The sequence below is a fragment of the Emydura macquarii genome, unplaced genomic scaffold, assembly GCF_026122565.2.
Source record: "Emydura macquarii macquarii isolate MOO-44397 ecotype Brisbane River unplaced genomic scaffold, CSIRO-AGI_Emac_v2 contig_2676, whole genome shotgun sequence".
Classification (NCBI taxonomy): Eukaryota; Metazoa; Chordata; order Testudines; family Chelidae; genus Emydura; species Emydura macquarii.
This window is the reverse complement of record NW_027132813.1, coordinates 49,575,932-49,592,886: the sequence shown is the minus strand read 5'-3', so window position 1 is coordinate 49,592,886 and position 16,955 is coordinate 49,575,932. Positions and strand designations below refer to the sequence as shown.

The following is a 16,955-nucleotide window of genomic DNA, read 5'->3' as shown; positions in this document are numbered from 1 at the left end:
CAGTTTTCAAAAGCTATTCTGCCACAGAATCTGATAGAAATGTCACCAGATGCAAGATACAGTAAGTGGAGCAGCTGCCTCTAAATTTTGGTGATGAGCAGAAAGCATCTACAAGATACAGATTAACTAAGCCTGAAAAATGAAGTGCATCAAACTTTTGTCAATAGAATTTTTGAAGGGTGAGGTGAATAGGATACTCTTATGAAACTTTTCAAATAGATACTTGTGCTCTGTATTAGTTGAATTATTAAAAGTTAATTGCGTTCCCAAAATTACAACAATACATATCAAACACCAACAGGCAATAAGGTAGCATAATTTGTTTAATAAAGTATTTTCTTCTTTAAAAAAAGTTTTATAAGACACACGTATTTCACATGATAAATTATCAATGACAGATTTTTTTAACACATGAAAAAAGACCGTACTGACAAATTTGGTGTGAGGCAGAGACTGTACAATATACAGTAATGTACACAGATTTATACATTGCTATGGAAACAGACAGCACATGACACCACACAATGAGACTCAAAATACAAGCTAGCTTTGAGATATCTTCAGAATTCAAGTCAGAATTTGAGGAAAAACCTGATTTATTTTTGGAATTTGATCATATGCTCTGTTACCATATGTTCTGTTATAATCTGCATAAAAACAATCACCCTTCATTCAGTAACCATGTGAAAACAAACAGATGCACAGAAAAATGCTGTGAATCATTTTCACTACTACTAATACATTTTAACTAAAACTGGTAACATTCCTTTGGCTCTTTTTAGTACAGAATGATGTAGATTCATAATTTCTTAGCTCTAGTTTCCTGCTTTTCTTTCTTTTCCAATGTCTTTTAAGATCGGCTCTGAGGATAAGGTAAACTGTGAATTCTTAAGGATCCAATATAGCCTTTGTATGACAAACTGTTAAATACAAAAAGAAATAAGAATATCACTAGAGACATACAGGAAACACTTCAAACCATGTACAGAAAAATACTTTTGCTTACAGTCACAGCATGTTAATTGATACTGAATTATCAGTTGACAACCTTCCCAACATTGTATGGTACAGAAAACTTGCAAATGCGATCACATAAATAGAAATGTCTCAGAACTAAGAGTAAAATGTGAAGTCTCATCCATGAAACTCTCCCTTTGCTACGCACACCCCACTTATCTACACCACTCCAGATCAGTGCTCTACTTAAAACCCAGCAAGAAAAAGTCTGTGGCTGAGTAGCTAAAATAAGTAACTAACGGAGCCGCACAAAAAGGAAAAGCTCACATCCAGGGGAAGATATGCATATTTGTATTCATGCAGTGTAATGATGACACCAAAATTGTTGGTCTATTAAGATATATAGCAAAAATTTACTAAATGCTTCCCCCAATATTAAAACAAGCTGTTGCAAACAGGACTAGTCTCTGTGGCAATCATTTACAGACCATATGCTCTTAAAGCAGCTCCCTCTCCTTCTGGCTTGTTTACAGCAGTTGTATTTCGCAGAAATCTAATTTGTTTTGATTGCAGTGAAAAGACAAATAATTCTCACAACCATAAGCAAACTTCTTCAGTGAACAGCACTTCATTAGATCTCATTAGAAATCCTGCATTCTTGTCTGTCAAACCCCATGGCAATACCCTACCATGCATACCACCATGGGTCAGAGCGACTTTTGTTTACTAAAGTGCATCATAAGTAGTATCAGCACAAATAGAGTAATGACTACTGGCCAGAGGAATTGCAAGATTTATGGAACGTGTAATATGCCGCTCAAGTACTAAAACTAAGGGATCATCTAGTTTATCATAAGACATTTTGAAGAGTGAATTTGCAAGCTAGCTGGTGTTAGTTAAGCCAGCAGGACGTTAACAGGTAGAGGACATTAACAGAGCTGAGGACTGGAGCATGAGATTGTATACTTCATGATGCCAGGACAAAAAAATTTTTGGACTTAAAGGTTTCTTTGGCTATCTTCTCAAGATCTTCCCTGAACAGACTAAAACCTTTAGCGAGAACCTCCTCATGCAACTTCATTCATTCATTCACTTGAGTCCAATAGGTACGTGAGCTGCCATATCATGGAATTCATCCCTGTAGGCCTACCCGCAGCTTTCTAGCCAATACTTGATATGTGACCGCATAAATCATACTCCAGCTTGAGCTCTAGAGATATAGCATTTGAGAGTAGGGCTCGGACTAACTTCATCACTCTGGCAATAAATTAAAATGAGTAACAAACTGAGATCTCAAATGCCCATTCAAGGGAAGCACTGCTTTCTGATTAGTAAAGGGTACAATTTTCAAAGGCGCCTCAATGATTTAAGCACCTAAGTACTATTGATTTTCAGTGGGATGCAGGCACCTACATCACTTGGGCACCTTTGAAAATTCTACCCCAATCAGTAGAAGTATTCAAAGAAAGGGCAGGAAGCATAGTCTTGGAGACCTCAAACATGTCACAGGTCACAAGATACTAGGAGAGGTAGAAATTAAAGAGGACTAGATATCGGACCAAAACATCTCAATAGAAGCTGCCAGGATGCTTAAAGGTATCTGGAGAGAGCCATCTGTCCAAGTCATCTCCCAAAAATATTTAGAAATATTAGGAGGAGGGAGTTATAACTGAATGACTCATTTCTAGTCTCTCTTCCACTTTTAGACTGATTCTATACCAATTCTTGAAGACTGAATGTTTCTGGAAATAAATTATGGTGGCCACAGCTATAAGGGAGAGCCAGAAGGCCAAAATAGCTCAGTGCCTCACAACACTGACGAGGACAAAGAATAGAATTTCCAGCCAGGCCAGCACGGAGCTTGAGGACAAACAATTTACTAGATTCTGGCTAGAATCAGACCCAGATTCAGTTAAATCCCTATAAACTAGATTTGAATAATGGCAGACATGAATGGCAGTCAGGAATTAAGAAGTTTCTCCCAAAAGCATTTATTAGCACACTCAGAACTGTGGGGAATGGATTCTAATAATCCGATCGATTGTCAGGATATGGGATATTCTCTCACCCCAGCTGTTTTTGTTTTTTTCAAATAATATTTTTTATGACATCACAACTGTGTACATTATTTTCACTTAGGTATATTATAGGCCAACACAACGTTCAGGTCTCTTGGGTTAAACTAACAACAGACACAGCTGGGCTTGATTCGCATTTATCCCAAGGCCACTTTACGTTCCTCTGGCAGAGGAAAGGGGCCTTCAAGAGGAAGGGAATTATATTTATACCCACTTTAATGCCCCTCTATGCTGCCATAGTGATGTAAAATAGCTTTGGTGTGAATGAGAATCAAGTCCAGATGTTTTTAAAGCTAAGGGATTTTGAGGAATAAAGCAGCAAAAAACTCTAATCATAGCAGGAAAGCCTGATGTGTTGTATCCGCAAAAAGATGAAAAAGTATAATTGATGATGCAGTTAGATAAGTAGACAACGGATATAAATAGGAGGAAGGGCTTTAGCTGGTAGAGAGAGAAATAACAAACGATTATTACAATTAATATGGTGGGCCTTGATTGATAGAACCTGGAATGTGATAAGCCAACAGCTGATTTGTGAATCCACAGTGACAGAATAAGATAAGGTGGGAGCAAGATGAATGTGTTACAGGCAGGACATTTCATTCTAGTCACACCAAGGTCAGATCAGGACAAGAGGAAAAGAGCTGCTTCAAAAAATATCTTATTCTGCTTAAAGAGCCAAAAGATAGAGCTGACTTTGTCGGAATCTTTTAAAGGAGACATGTTACAAACCCATCTTCACTAGCTGGGACAAGGCTATGGATATAACTGGTATGATGATTTGCAGCTAATGGAAAAGCCCTATAATATTTCTGGCTAGTGTGCCTTAAAGCAATAGGATAAAAAACCAGAAGCAGCTTTTAGCAGTTTTGTGTCCATTTGATAAAATAAGCAAGTCACATTTCTTCTTGATGTATGCAGAACTGTTGATAGCCTGGGAACTCTAACTGAACTGGAAGGTATTTTCTTATCTTCAAAGGACATTTTGCACAAGATTGTACAGTCATTCATTTTATTCACTGTCTTAGATTTTTTTTTGAGATATGTGATGTTAGGGCCCCAGAGGATTTTTCAGCTCTTCAGAGTCAGCTTCCAGTCCAAAGCTATGAGAAATCTGTGGCTCCCTTTAGCAGGCCCTGAAACAGGAACAGCGGATAGGCAACTGCAGCACCATGTACAAAACACTCTATCATCAGCCACTGAAGTCTAAGAGTCCCAGCTTGGTTTTAAATTCTGTCATCACTGCTTCACTCACCCGCCACTAGATTTAGCCATTTCAGTGCAGCTGAACAAATGCATGGCAGGTCGGTAAGACATGAAACGCCACAAAAAGAAATAAAGAACAAGCTGCAAACACAATTGGTTGACAATTGATTCAAATATATATGGTTCTGATTCTTCATCTGAAATACTGAGAATTTTTTTTTTTAAGAATCATCGTTAAAATTGGAGCAGTTCTCATAAAAATAAGAAAAATTAAAAATGGAAGAAACATAGAAGGTAACAGAGTTCACTCCTTGGCCTAGGACCATCCCCATGCAGTATAAACTTAAATGCTTTGTCTAATCGAGTTTTGAGTCATCATAGAAGATTAGGGTTGGAAAGGACCTCAGGAAGTCATCTAGTCCAACCCCCTGCTCAAAGCAGGAGGACCAACCCTCAACTAAACCATCCCAGCCAGGGCCTTGTCAAGCTGGGCCTTAAAAACCTCTAAGAATGGAGATTCCACCACCTCCCTAGGTAACCCATTCCAGTGCTTCACCACCTTCTTAGTAAAAAAGCTTTTCCCAATAGCCAACCTAGACCTTCCCTACTGCAACTTCAGATCATTGCTCCTCGTTCTGTCATCTGCCATCACTGAGAACAGCCTAGCTCCATTCTCCCTGGAACCTCCTTTCAGATAGTTGAAGGCTGCTATCAAGTCCTCCCTCATTCTTCTCTTCTGCAGACTAAACAAGCCTAGTTCCCTCAGCCTCTCCTCATAAGTCTTGTGCTACAGTCCCCTAATCATTTTCATTGCTCTCCACTGGACTCTCTCCAATTTGTCCACATCCTTTCTGTAGTGGGGGACCCAAAACTGGACACAGTACCTCAAAGGAGGCCTCCCTGGTGCTGAATAGAGGGGAATAATCACTTCCCTCAATCTACTGGCAATGCTCCTACTAATGCAGCCCAATATGACGTCACTCAATGTCAGTCACTCGATGGGGTTTTCACAACTACTTTATAAAGTTTGTGTAAACAGACCTCACTGTCAGGAAACTAGTTTAAAAAAATAATTTTAGATGAAAGGTATGCCTGACCAGAGATGTGCTCCAAAAATGTTAACAAGGAGTTTCCCTAAAAATGTTGGCCTTAGAGGTGCATGTAATATTCCCTGGGCAAATACTATGCCCCCTAACCAACAGTCCGCCAACCCACCCAAATCCATCTATCTTTGCTCTTAGCTCACCCCTTAACAAACCATCAATTCCAGACTCGTATTTCCCACAATCCACTAATTACATTCCCCCCAAATCCACCAATCCTTCAACCCTTCCCTATCTTTGTACCCTTCAACCCACCATGCTGCCCCCTTCCAAGCACAGGTCCAAATTCTTCCACACAAAATTCCTATAAAAACCTTCTGATTAGTCTGCCTTAAAGCCACAGGATAAGGAAAAGCGCTTTTAGCAGTTCTGTGTCCATTTGACAAAATGAGCAAGTCACATTTCTTCCTGATGTATGCAGAACTGTTGATAGCCTGGGAACTCAAACTGAACTGGCAGATATTTTCTTATCTCCAAAGGACATTCTGTACAAGATTGTACATTTTTTACCCTCTTCCAATTCATCAGTCCTCTACCCACACCCCTATCATTCTACCCTTCAACCCACCATGTTGCCGCTTCCACTTGTCCAATTTCTCCCACACAAGTGGTCTGAAAATTCTGGCTAAATGAGAGTAAGGAGCATTCTACATTGGAAAACAAGAAAGAGTCATGAAAGTTTCTGTCCATGAAAATGCCACCCACTAAGATGATTCCACACCACTGGCTCACTGAAGAAAATGATCAATAACTGGGGAAAATCCCACAGAACAAAGTGAGTTAAGAATTAAAACATTCCAGACAAAAAGAAAAAAAAGCCCACAAGAACATTGGCACCTTCCGACACCTACATGACAGTCTGAAAAGCAAAAGTATGGATCCATGCAATACGATGATTAAGTACTGTAACTGAAAATTGCAGATGAGTCTTTGGTGATGGAATTGAATAAGCAAAAGTCTGCATTTGGTCACAAGCTGCATATTATCATCAATTGAAGAAAATCCATTAGAAACCATCAGTGCTGTGAACAAAAAGATATCCCTTTATTCCTTCAAGAAAGAAGCCTCGCTATTCTTGTGTGTTCGGTTTACAAGGAATATGTCCATTTTCTCCACACAGTGCGGCTTCTCATTCAGGAGCACGCCGGGTGCCAGCGAGCTGACTTCAAGTTTTCAAATACCAAAAGCATGGTCCTACTGGAATGCTGTATTGCAAATCTGTGAAGTGTCCTTTCGTTCAGATGATTTTATTAAATTAGGTGGCATTGTGCATTTCCACCAATGTGGAACATAAGAGTTTTAAAACCCGCAAAAAGCTTAAGAATGACATCAGACAACACCTTAACAAAAGATTTAAGCCCAAAAGAGCAAGATACTTTTATTCCACTAGTCCCATGCACAAATGAATTTACTACTTATGTCCCCTTTCCAAAGCTCTATTTTCAAAGAAGGTCTGACAACTCCCATATTATTCCACCTATTAAATCAAGATTGGATGTTTTTTGAAAGATATGCTCTAGTTCAAACAGGAATTGATTCAGGAAAGTCCACTGGCCTGTGCCATACAGGAAGTCAGACAAGATTATCACCATGGTTTTATAACCTATGAACCTACTCTTCTTATAGGAATACAGGCATTGCCATACTGCACCAAACCAGTGGTCCGTCTGTTCCAGGATCCTATCACTGAAAGTGGTCAATTGAGATGCTAGTTAATGGTTAGCTTCTTCTTATTTTGTTTGTAATGTTAAAAAGATGCCTTAAAGCATGAGGGTTTATCTCCCTATTTTTTTTTAAATACCATCTAATGCTAATACGGATGTCCTCATAAACCATATCAATGTCTAATTCTTTTAGACATTCGCATAACTCATACTAATGGATCATCTCACTCCTACTAAGATCTAGGATTCAATGATATATTGTGGCAATACCTATCACAGGTTAATTATGAGTTGTATGAAAATATTTTCTTTAATAAGATTTAAATGGGTTGTCTTTCAGTTTCTTTGAATGCTACTAGTTCTTCTATTACAAGAAAGAATAACTAGGAGCATGTGATTTACCTTCTGTATACCATTCGACTAACAAATTTAATTTCTGCAAACATAAGCTTTTGTGGGCTGCAACCCATGTCAGACAAAGTCGGTTGCAGCCCACAAAAGCTTATGCCTGCAGAAATTAAATTTGTTAGTCTTTAAAGTGCTACAGGACTCTCATTGTTTTTGCTGTACACAGACTAACACAGCTACCCCTCTGGAACTATTCATTATTATGCATCTCTCTAACATGTCTTTTTATTAATCTCCTCTAAATTAAGAGTCCCAATCTTGACAGTCTCTCTTTTTACAGAAGTCTCCTGTGAACTCCTATTTCTGCCATAACTTTAATGAAGCCAGTGTAGCTGTAGCTGTGTTGGACCAAGGAAATTAGAGAGACAAGGTGGGTGAGGTAATATCTATTATTGGACCAATTTCTGTTGATGAGAGAGACACGCTTTCAAGCCACGCAGAGCTCTTCTTCGGGTCTAGGAAAGGAACTCCGAGAGTCAGAGCAAAATGCCAGGTGGAACAGATTGTTTAGCATAAGTAATTAACACATATTGTAAGGGACCACTCAAGCACCTCTGCAGTCATAGGACAAAAAGAGGAGGTTAGGGGGTTACAGATTGCTGTAAATAAGCAATAAATCCAGTGTCTCGATTCAGTCCATGATTTTTAGTGTCTATTAGAGTGATGAATTTAAGCTCCCAGGTTCCTCTTTTGAAAGTGTTGTGCAGATTTCCTTTGAGGATGAGGGCTGATGGGTTAGATATAGAGTTCCAGAGGGGTAGCTGTGTTAGTCTGTATACAGCAAAAACAACGAGAGTCCTGTAGCACTTTAAAGACTAACAAATTTAATTTCAGTAGGCATAAGCTACCCACGAAAGCTTATGCCTACTGAAATTAAATTTGTTAGTCTTTAAAGTGCTACAAAACTCTCGTGTTTTTAGATATAGAGTGATCGCTTTGTGAAAAGGGTTCACCCATAGGTGACAGGATGTTTTTATCTTATCATTTTCCTGTGATCATTCATTCGAGAGCATAGTGATATGCTCCAAGGAGAAAGTCTGGGATGGACACACACAAAACTGCCTTCACCAAACAAGGACACTCCACCAGAGAAGTAGTTCACATTGTGGAACGGGCCAAATACCCTGAGAAAATCTGCTTTAATACAGAAATAAACCCCCTCTCTGACTACACACTCCTAGTTGTCACCTACGAACCCACACTGGAACCCATATGGGGCATCATCAAACAACTACAACCCATACTCTATGGGGATGGCATCCTGAAAGAAATCTTTCCTGAATCCCCACTTCTGGCCTTCAAACAACCCCACAACCTCTCTAACCTAATCAGAAGCAAGTTCCCCACAGACCAGGACACACCAACTCAAAGCAGCACCAGACCAGATGCAAAACCTGCAGACATATCTTCACTGCTATAACGATCAACACCTCTCACAACACACCTGTCAAGGTCCATGGTCTTACAAATGCCTATCAGAACAAGTGGTGACCTGCATCCAGTGCACTAAATGCCCAAACAATAATTATGTGGGTGAAACCAGAAAGACAATTTCTACACTCTCAAATGAATTCTCACAGGAAAATGATAAAAGACAAAAACACCCTATCACCTGCAGGTGAACATTTTTCACACTGTGATCACACCGTATACAGATTTGTAGTTTGAAATGCAAAACATACAACTTCAGAGTTCATTTTAATGTTATAAGCATCTGGTTTAAGGAAGCGGGGTATATTGTTTGGAAATAAATCCTTAAGAACTTCACTACTTGCATTCATACAACTCAAAGATATCTTGAAACACTGCATGTATATACATAAATATATGTATCAGACTCAGGCTGAATTTTTTTGGGGGGGACGTTTCACCTAAGTAAATTTAGCTTTTGGAGAATGAAAAAACGTTTAACTGCTTTGTTGAGACAATCTTTTGTTGAGACTTTGCAGCAGGGACTTGAAATTTGGCAAGGGATTCCCCACAGTAACAGGGATGTGCCTTTTGCCAACCCCATGAAAATCCACCCCAATTTGGCTAAGTTATGATTCTCTGGAAATCTCAGTTCACGCATGAGCAGTAGAGACTTGTTTGAATTTGGCAGCTAAATTCTTTGGAGATCCTATCTACAGTGAGCATGTTCCATGCCAGGGCTGCAGCACTTGAGCAGGATTTTCCCTCCCATTGCTCCTTCTGGCAGCCAGAAATCACTGTGGTGTCAGGCACCATAACTAAGAGAAAGGAAATACTGTCTTCAGTGCTCTCAATGCACCCCATGCTGGTGGTACAAGTAATAAGCAGGAGGAATCACTCTGAATGGAAGACAGATGGTGAGCAGCTGGACCTGGGAGGGTCCCTACTCTCCTAGTTTCAGACAAAAGAGGAATCCATACCATAACTTAGGCTAATATCAAGGGTGGCTTTAGAATAGATTGTACGTTTTCCTACATAGCCAAGGGTTTTATGCCTGTAAATAGCCACAACTGCAGGCCATATTCACACTTGGATCTTGTCCACAAACGACTCCTATTGGTGCTGCCACCCTTTCTGCTGGTAGTACTGATGGAAGCCTTAGTGCATGCAAGGTGTGAGTGACTTCCAGCAGTACGGGTGAGATTCCCGTGCTGCACCTCTCAGAGACACAGCACAGAACTTCCCATCCAGGTGGAGAGGAGTTAGGTGGGGGCTATGGTGGCATTAACCAATTTTACTCTCTCCTAATCCTGGTCTGTACCAGGGGCTGGAGAGACCTCTGGTGTAATTTACACAGCAGTGGAGGCCTAAATTATAGTTGCCTTCTGGGACTTCCCTATGGGCTGTGAGCTGTGACTCTGCCTTTGACACACCCCTCTCCGACCACCAACCTCTGGTATGCCCCCTACACTAGGGCTTGCATGGGGCTCTGAGAAGGCAGCCAGAGTTCCTTTACTGGGGGTGGGAGAGGGAGTCCTCTCCTGGCCGGAACCAGGGCTTTCAAAGCCTCTTCATGCTGCTTGGACCCTTTTACCCAGCATAAAGGGGGAAGGAGCAGGGCTGAGGAGTTCACTCTGTCCTTTATGCCAGAGTTTGGGTTCGGGGGTAGTAGACGCGTAGTTTCTCCTCTGGTCCGTGTTCTTTGAAATTACAGCCAATTGTAGATGAGAAAAAAGTTAATCTGTTCAAGAAGCTTAAATGAAGAGGAGATATATTTTCAAATCCTCTAAATCAAAGACACTGCAATTTCCAAGTGAGCGGCTTACTTTAGGGCCAGACTGAGGAGACCCTTGTTCAGAATTAACTTACCCAACAAACAGCACTATGGGCCAGTCAGTGTGAACAAGGGTATCACTATTAGGCCTTTAGACATTTGCAAGGTAGCTATCAAAGCAGCCGGGGAAGTGACAAGAATTCATACCTGAGACCTGCTTTTGATAATCACGGTTCTCTTTCAGAAGACACATCTCCCTCTGCTCCACTGCTTGCACTGGGGTCATCCTTACTGCGAGGGGCATTTCTTTCTCTACTTGATTCAGAGGGTACCTTGGTCCTGGTCTTCTCTTTCCTTTGTTGCTGTTTTTCAAGCTTTGTCAGCTATAAACAAAGACGAAGGAAAAGAAATACTTTAAAATATATGAACAGAACTAATATTAGACAACAGCACCAAAATCATCTTGAATTTGAATCTCTCCTACAAAAACTGACAAGTCGTAAAACAACAATAAAAACATTTTCAATTGCTCCTAACGTCACGAGAAAAGTGAATAACTTATAAGAAGTGGCCTCTGTGGATTAGAGGTGACTAGAAGAGCACTCATCCTCATGCTATTCTTGTGGGAACACAGGATCTGCCTAAGACACAGGATCTGGTCGTATGCCAATATGGAAAACCAATTAAAGACCTGGATCAAAAGAGGAGAGAGAGTTTAATTACAAAGGCCCAGATCCACAAAGGGACTTATGTGTTAGAATGCTGAGCACCACAGAGCCTAACTTCTAGACATCTAGAAAATCACAGGAACACCACTGCAACCCACAAAGCCTGAGCTGCATGCCTAGGCTCTCTATACAATGAATGGGAGCTAGGTGCCTTAGAACGCCATGCACAAAATCCAGCACGCTAGGCAGGGAACCACGGAGGACAGGGGGAATGTGCTAAAACCCACCCTTCTCTCAGAGACAGGTTGCTAAGTCCAGCCTGCAGGGAAGCTCCTATCTCTGCTTAGTGATCCATGAATGGAAACCCTCCCCGAGTCAGTTATTCTCACTCTCTCGCTCCCTGGCCCAATGAGTATTTAATTATTTATTCATAGCCGAACAGTCATTGGGCCACAGAGAGAGAGAATGAGAATGACTCTCTAGTCCAGTGGCTAGGGCAGCCAATCAGGAGGTGGGAGACCCAGGCTCCAATCCCCCTACTCCAATCACTCTATTATTGATCCACGGGGGAACAGCACTACTACCACCACCTCCTCCTCCGAGATCTGAATGGATATGATCCAGTAGGTGGCCTCTGAGCATGCCTACCAGATCAGGCCCTGTACATGAGTTAGGTGGCTGAACGCCTGTCTTCCATGGTTTGTGAATTGCTCTGGGTCTTCAGCAGGAGACAGGTGTCCCAACACCTAGAGGGAGGTGGCAGTGAGCATGCCCAGAGGCTGAAACTTAGGCGCTAAGGGAACTTTTCCCCTGAAAACTTAAGCGCCAAGTGAGTTTAGATGCCTGCAGAGTTTGGCGGGAGTCCTATGAATTGTGATGGACCCAAACCCCAGACAGAGGTGCCTAAACCCCAACGCAGGTGTTTAAGTCTGGGCGTTAGGTGCCTAAGTCTCTTTGTGGATCTGGGCTAAAGCTCTTGTAGGATCGCAATGGAAAACCCTCCAGGTCTACAACCTTATGTTTTAGAGAGGCTTCATCGTTTCAGAGATTTCTTATTCTGTAACGTTACGACTAAGGCAGAGCCAAGAACTGACCAGAGACATTCCATGTTCGGAGACCAGGCCCATAAGACCACGTCAGAGGGGAGTCTTATTTATATGGAGAAAAACATCTGTACACTCCAAAGTAAGGAAACCGAACACTCAATTTCAGCCATGTCAGAGAGAAATCTTTGCTAGCATTGAAGAGCTAATATTCAAAAGGAAAATAATGAAAACATTTCTCAATGTAGAAGCCTTCAACCCAGTGTGAAAAATCAAATTAAGTTGAATGTAGGTGTCCCCTTGGCATTTCTCTCCCATTTTTCAGAGAAGCAGCCTGCAACACGCTTCAGGTATGTTGCTAATCAATAGCTACCTTACCGACTAGGGACACTTCATAATTTTAGTTTATCAGTTGATTTGATTTTCTGTAATCTACTGTAATTCATCAAATTGCCTTTTCCAATTTTTTCTGGGTTAATAATGTGTTAGCTGCAAATGATGACTTCAAGGCCAGCAGGACTTTTAGAGAATGAAATCCACAGAGAACAAACTGAGCTAGTTTACATGCTACTGTTCAGAAAGCTGAGAAACAGTTTCTTTTTCCTATCCAAAATTGTATAGGAATGATAGTTTAATTCATACCATACAGTACATTGATGTGTAATATTTCACCCAATGTATATGTATCACCTATATGCGCAATATTCTAAATCCCATATTATATAACATGCACATTTTCTCAACATTGTTACAGATCATACATACAGCAAGTGACTGTTTTAAGTGATAATGGAAATTGGTACATTTGTACCCAAGGAAACCTAGGATACGTTCACACTGCAAAAAATACCCCCTAAACCTACAGCAGCGAGTCTCAGAGCCTGGGTCAACGGACCTGGGCTTGCGGGACTCATGCTACGGGACTAAAAATAGCAGTGGAGACATTTCCGCTTGGGTTGAAGCCGGGCTCTGAGACCCTCCCCCTCGCTGTGCCTCACAGCCCAGTCAGTTGACTTAGGCTCAGACCCACTGCCCTGGGACGTTTTCTGCAGTGTATTTGTACCCCTAAATTAGAGCTATTCATTTGTTTAAGAACCTTCATGATTTTTGGCTAGTCAACCTCTCGCGAAGTATTCCCATGTGGTACACGCTGTTCATTGTTGTGATTGTTTATGTGGCAGGAATGGTAATACCAAAAGGCCCAAATCAGAAGCAGAGCCTCACCGAACTCAGCACTGTATAAACACAACCGTCCCCACTGCAAGGAGTTTGCAATCTAATTTAAGAAGTAACACAAGAAGTGTGGCAAATTGCAGAAGAGAAGGAAAAATAGAGGATGTCGGGAACAGTCTAACAACATAAAGAACTCAAACGTTCCAAATCAGTTATAAAAACTTTTATATATATTAGACATGTATAAATATCACTCGATGATGACCTGTTCTGTTCATTTCCTCTGAAGCACCTGGCTTTGGCCACTGTCGGAAGACAGGATGCTGGGCTAGATGGATCATTGGTCTGATCCAGTGTGGTCATTCTTTCTTTCTTTCAATCAATCAAACTAACTAAATACCAGCAATCTTCAATCACTTGGCTCTCAGCCTAGGGGTTATCAGTTACATTTATAAATCCAATATTAACCTCCCGCTGCAGCAAAGATGCCATGAGGCAGAACCTTGGGAAGATGGTAGACAAGACCCACTATGACATACCTCTGAGAAGTTACCCATATTATAAATGTATTTCCTTGTGAAATTATAAGCATTCCCTTTACTGCAACATGTTGATTCGCAACAATGCCCCACCTACCTTAAAGAATGGTGGTAGAAAAAATTTCTGCTCCAACTGTGTCACTGTATCCTTCCACAACTTTTGTTTAATAGTTTGTGATAATGATGTGATTATGTGAATAAGATGAAACCCATTTTTCTGTAACGGATGTGCTCCTCCTCATATTATTCAATTTTTTAAAAAACAACATATGGCACCATGAATCAAATGCCGAAAAATGTTCTTTGAGAACACTGTGAACCAACCTAAGAAATCTAAGCATGTACTCTCTGAGCTTGGAAAGCAGCAGTGTATGCAAATTGTGGAATTTTCATTATGAAGCAGAGAAGCCACAATGTTTATTCCATTATATATGTGATGCACAAACGGACCATATATGCTATTAGGATAAGGGTAGTCTTCAACTTACGGGCTAGATGCATATGAAAACAAAAATACAGCCTTAAAAGAAATAGTAAAGACCCATGTAGATTTCATGAAATATTTGCAAAATTGCTTTTATTGGTTGAAACAGTTCATATTTCTAAAAATCGAGACTAAGGCAGAAAAAAGCGCTCTAGACACCAAATTAACTAGAGATCTAAAGGCAACTCCAGATCCATGTCAAAGCAGATCACGAATCCAGGTATCAGTATTTGAATAAACCTCTCTCTCATAGCATGTGGCACCTTTAATAGACAAGAAATAGGAACTGAAGGTACGTCTTCACTGCCATGGTGGCAGGGATCAATGCAGCAGCATTGATTGAGCAAGTCTACACAGACCCGCTCAGTTGATCGGAGAGCGCTCTCCAGTTGACTCAATTAGTCCATCTTCCCAAAAGGAGTAAGGCTGCATTGACGGGAGGGCATCTCACGTCAACGCAACGTTGTGAAGACGCCGCGCTACGTGAACATAAGTACGTCAACGGGAGATGTAGCTTGCATATCTCCCATCGACTGCTGCTGCCAGTGTAGACCAGGCCTTTAGAATTCAGTATTGTCCGCAGGATACAGAGGACAATATAGCAGTATTTTCCCCCTAAAAATAGAACAGATGTAACAAATGCCTTGAGGAAAAAAAGGTGCCCACAAGTGAAGTTGCTAAATTAGCCTACAACTTGTGTCATACATGGGATGTAGTATCTATTACATAATACTTACTAAAAGAGTAAAAAGTGGATTGTTACTTTCAACAAAACCAAGAAGAACTATGAATGATATGTATAAAAACAACAATCTAACTATGTGCTTATATGCTACCATCACTGTACCATTAATCCCACGGGTCAGTTCAGATATTTGTGATGTGATGAACTAGATATTTCTAGTACAAGACTTATTTTGTCCTTAGTTTTTCATTTCCTTGCTTTTAAGTGCTTGGGTTTTTTAAACAATGTGAAAGGCAAATACAATGTTGCCACTACATTTAAAAAAAGTTAAGGTAATTAAATTTTTTGGCTCTGGATAGAATATAGTCTAAATTGTACATTCTGGTCCAACAAATCACGTCTTCCAAGCTTTCAGTGTATTACTGAACTTTTCCTGAAGATCACAATGTCCTTTAAGATGGTTTTAAAAATAGCGTAAGACATTTTATTGTTAACATCACATAGGGTTTGTTGATTTATTATTGTTGAGAAACTCCATGTGTGCAGCTGCTGTAATCAGTAGAGAGAGTTTCCATATTTTCCCCAAGATATCCCAAAGGATCACAAACTACATACTTTGTTAGATGAGTATTGGCTGCAAGAGGAGCAATTAAGCCATAAAGCTAATTAGGAAACTATCATTTTCACATGTACACCCTGGAAACTCTGACCATCCAATCTACTGATGCAGTGTCTTGAGGCTCATTTGTGTCATTTTTCTGGTCCTCAGCCGAAGGGGAGAGGGGAGGAAGGGAACACACCATACCAAACCAATCAGTTATACAGAAATAATCCCCCTATTTACCGCACCAGCATTTTCCACCCATGCTTTCTGAATCAAGAACCCATGGCTATTTCTTTAAAGATCAGCTTTGATTTCGGTTCAATTGCTGACTTCCTGGAGCATGGCAAGAGTAAAAAATGTCTTGAAATATCTCAAGTGTTATAAGGCTATTTTTCGCCTCATCCCACATAAAAATGCAAAAGCCCTCACTCCACAGAAGGCAACTTCTTCCATTTAATATTGATATTTTGTTTTGTTGAGACAGAGCTGATAAACAAAGCATCTGGAACTATGTGAATACACATTTTTTCACCACCAAAAAACAAACAAACCTAAAACAACCAACACTCAGATTAACTGATGTATGGGATAACAGTTTTGAAAAAGGTCAACATTTACATCTGGGTTGACAACTTCTCTGTCAAATTCTAGTGTAATGCAATTTAACAGTACATGACAAATATGAAATCCTAAAAACTGAATTATTATAATGGAAAGCTTGACAGAATTTTAAGAACAGAGGTTTCATCAACACTGAAATGTCTGCCATTATGTCAGTTGTAGTGTCATGTCATGTTACTTTTAAAAATCAATGTGTCTTTAATAAAAACATTCTGAAACAAGCTGGCACACCAAGTATCCAACTTACACATGTTAATAACTCTAGGGGTCTTTTGTTCTGACAAAATTCATTTTTTCCAATCTTAGACCTTGCGAATTGCCAAATTTCTTTTACTGTCCATTGTTTTTAGAACATGGAAATGTGTCTACTAATATTTTCCTTTTCCATTTCACAAACGTCTGAATTTAGCTGAGTCTCTTTACTCCAGATCCAGTATTTCTCTTTCGCTTTCTCTCTTCCTTTCTTCCTACAACTACAGATAACTTCAGCAGGAAGTGAACAATTCTGGCAATATTGTTACTTTATTAGCTGCTTGCC

The 16,955-nt window shown here is 40.3% G+C and overlaps 1 protein-coding gene across 1 annotated transcript in view; it reads right to left on the bottom strand.

Annotated features, from left to right (window-relative positions):
- Positions 1 to 309: 309 nt before the first annotated feature.
- DTD1 (D-aminoacyl-tRNA deacylase 1) overlaps positions 310 to 16,955 on the bottom strand; it is an 84,209-nt gene continuing 67,563 nt past the window's right edge. Inside the window, exons 5-6 of the mRNA XM_067564694.1 lie at positions 10,808 to 10,983; positions 310 to 920 (exon numbers count right to left, since the gene is read on the bottom strand). Coding sequence (XP_067420795.1) covers positions 10,828 to 10,983 — 156 coding nt within the window. The 3' untranslated portion in view covers positions 310 to 920; positions 10,808 to 10,827. The remainder of the gene's footprint in view (positions 921 to 10,807; positions 10,984 to 16,955) is intronic.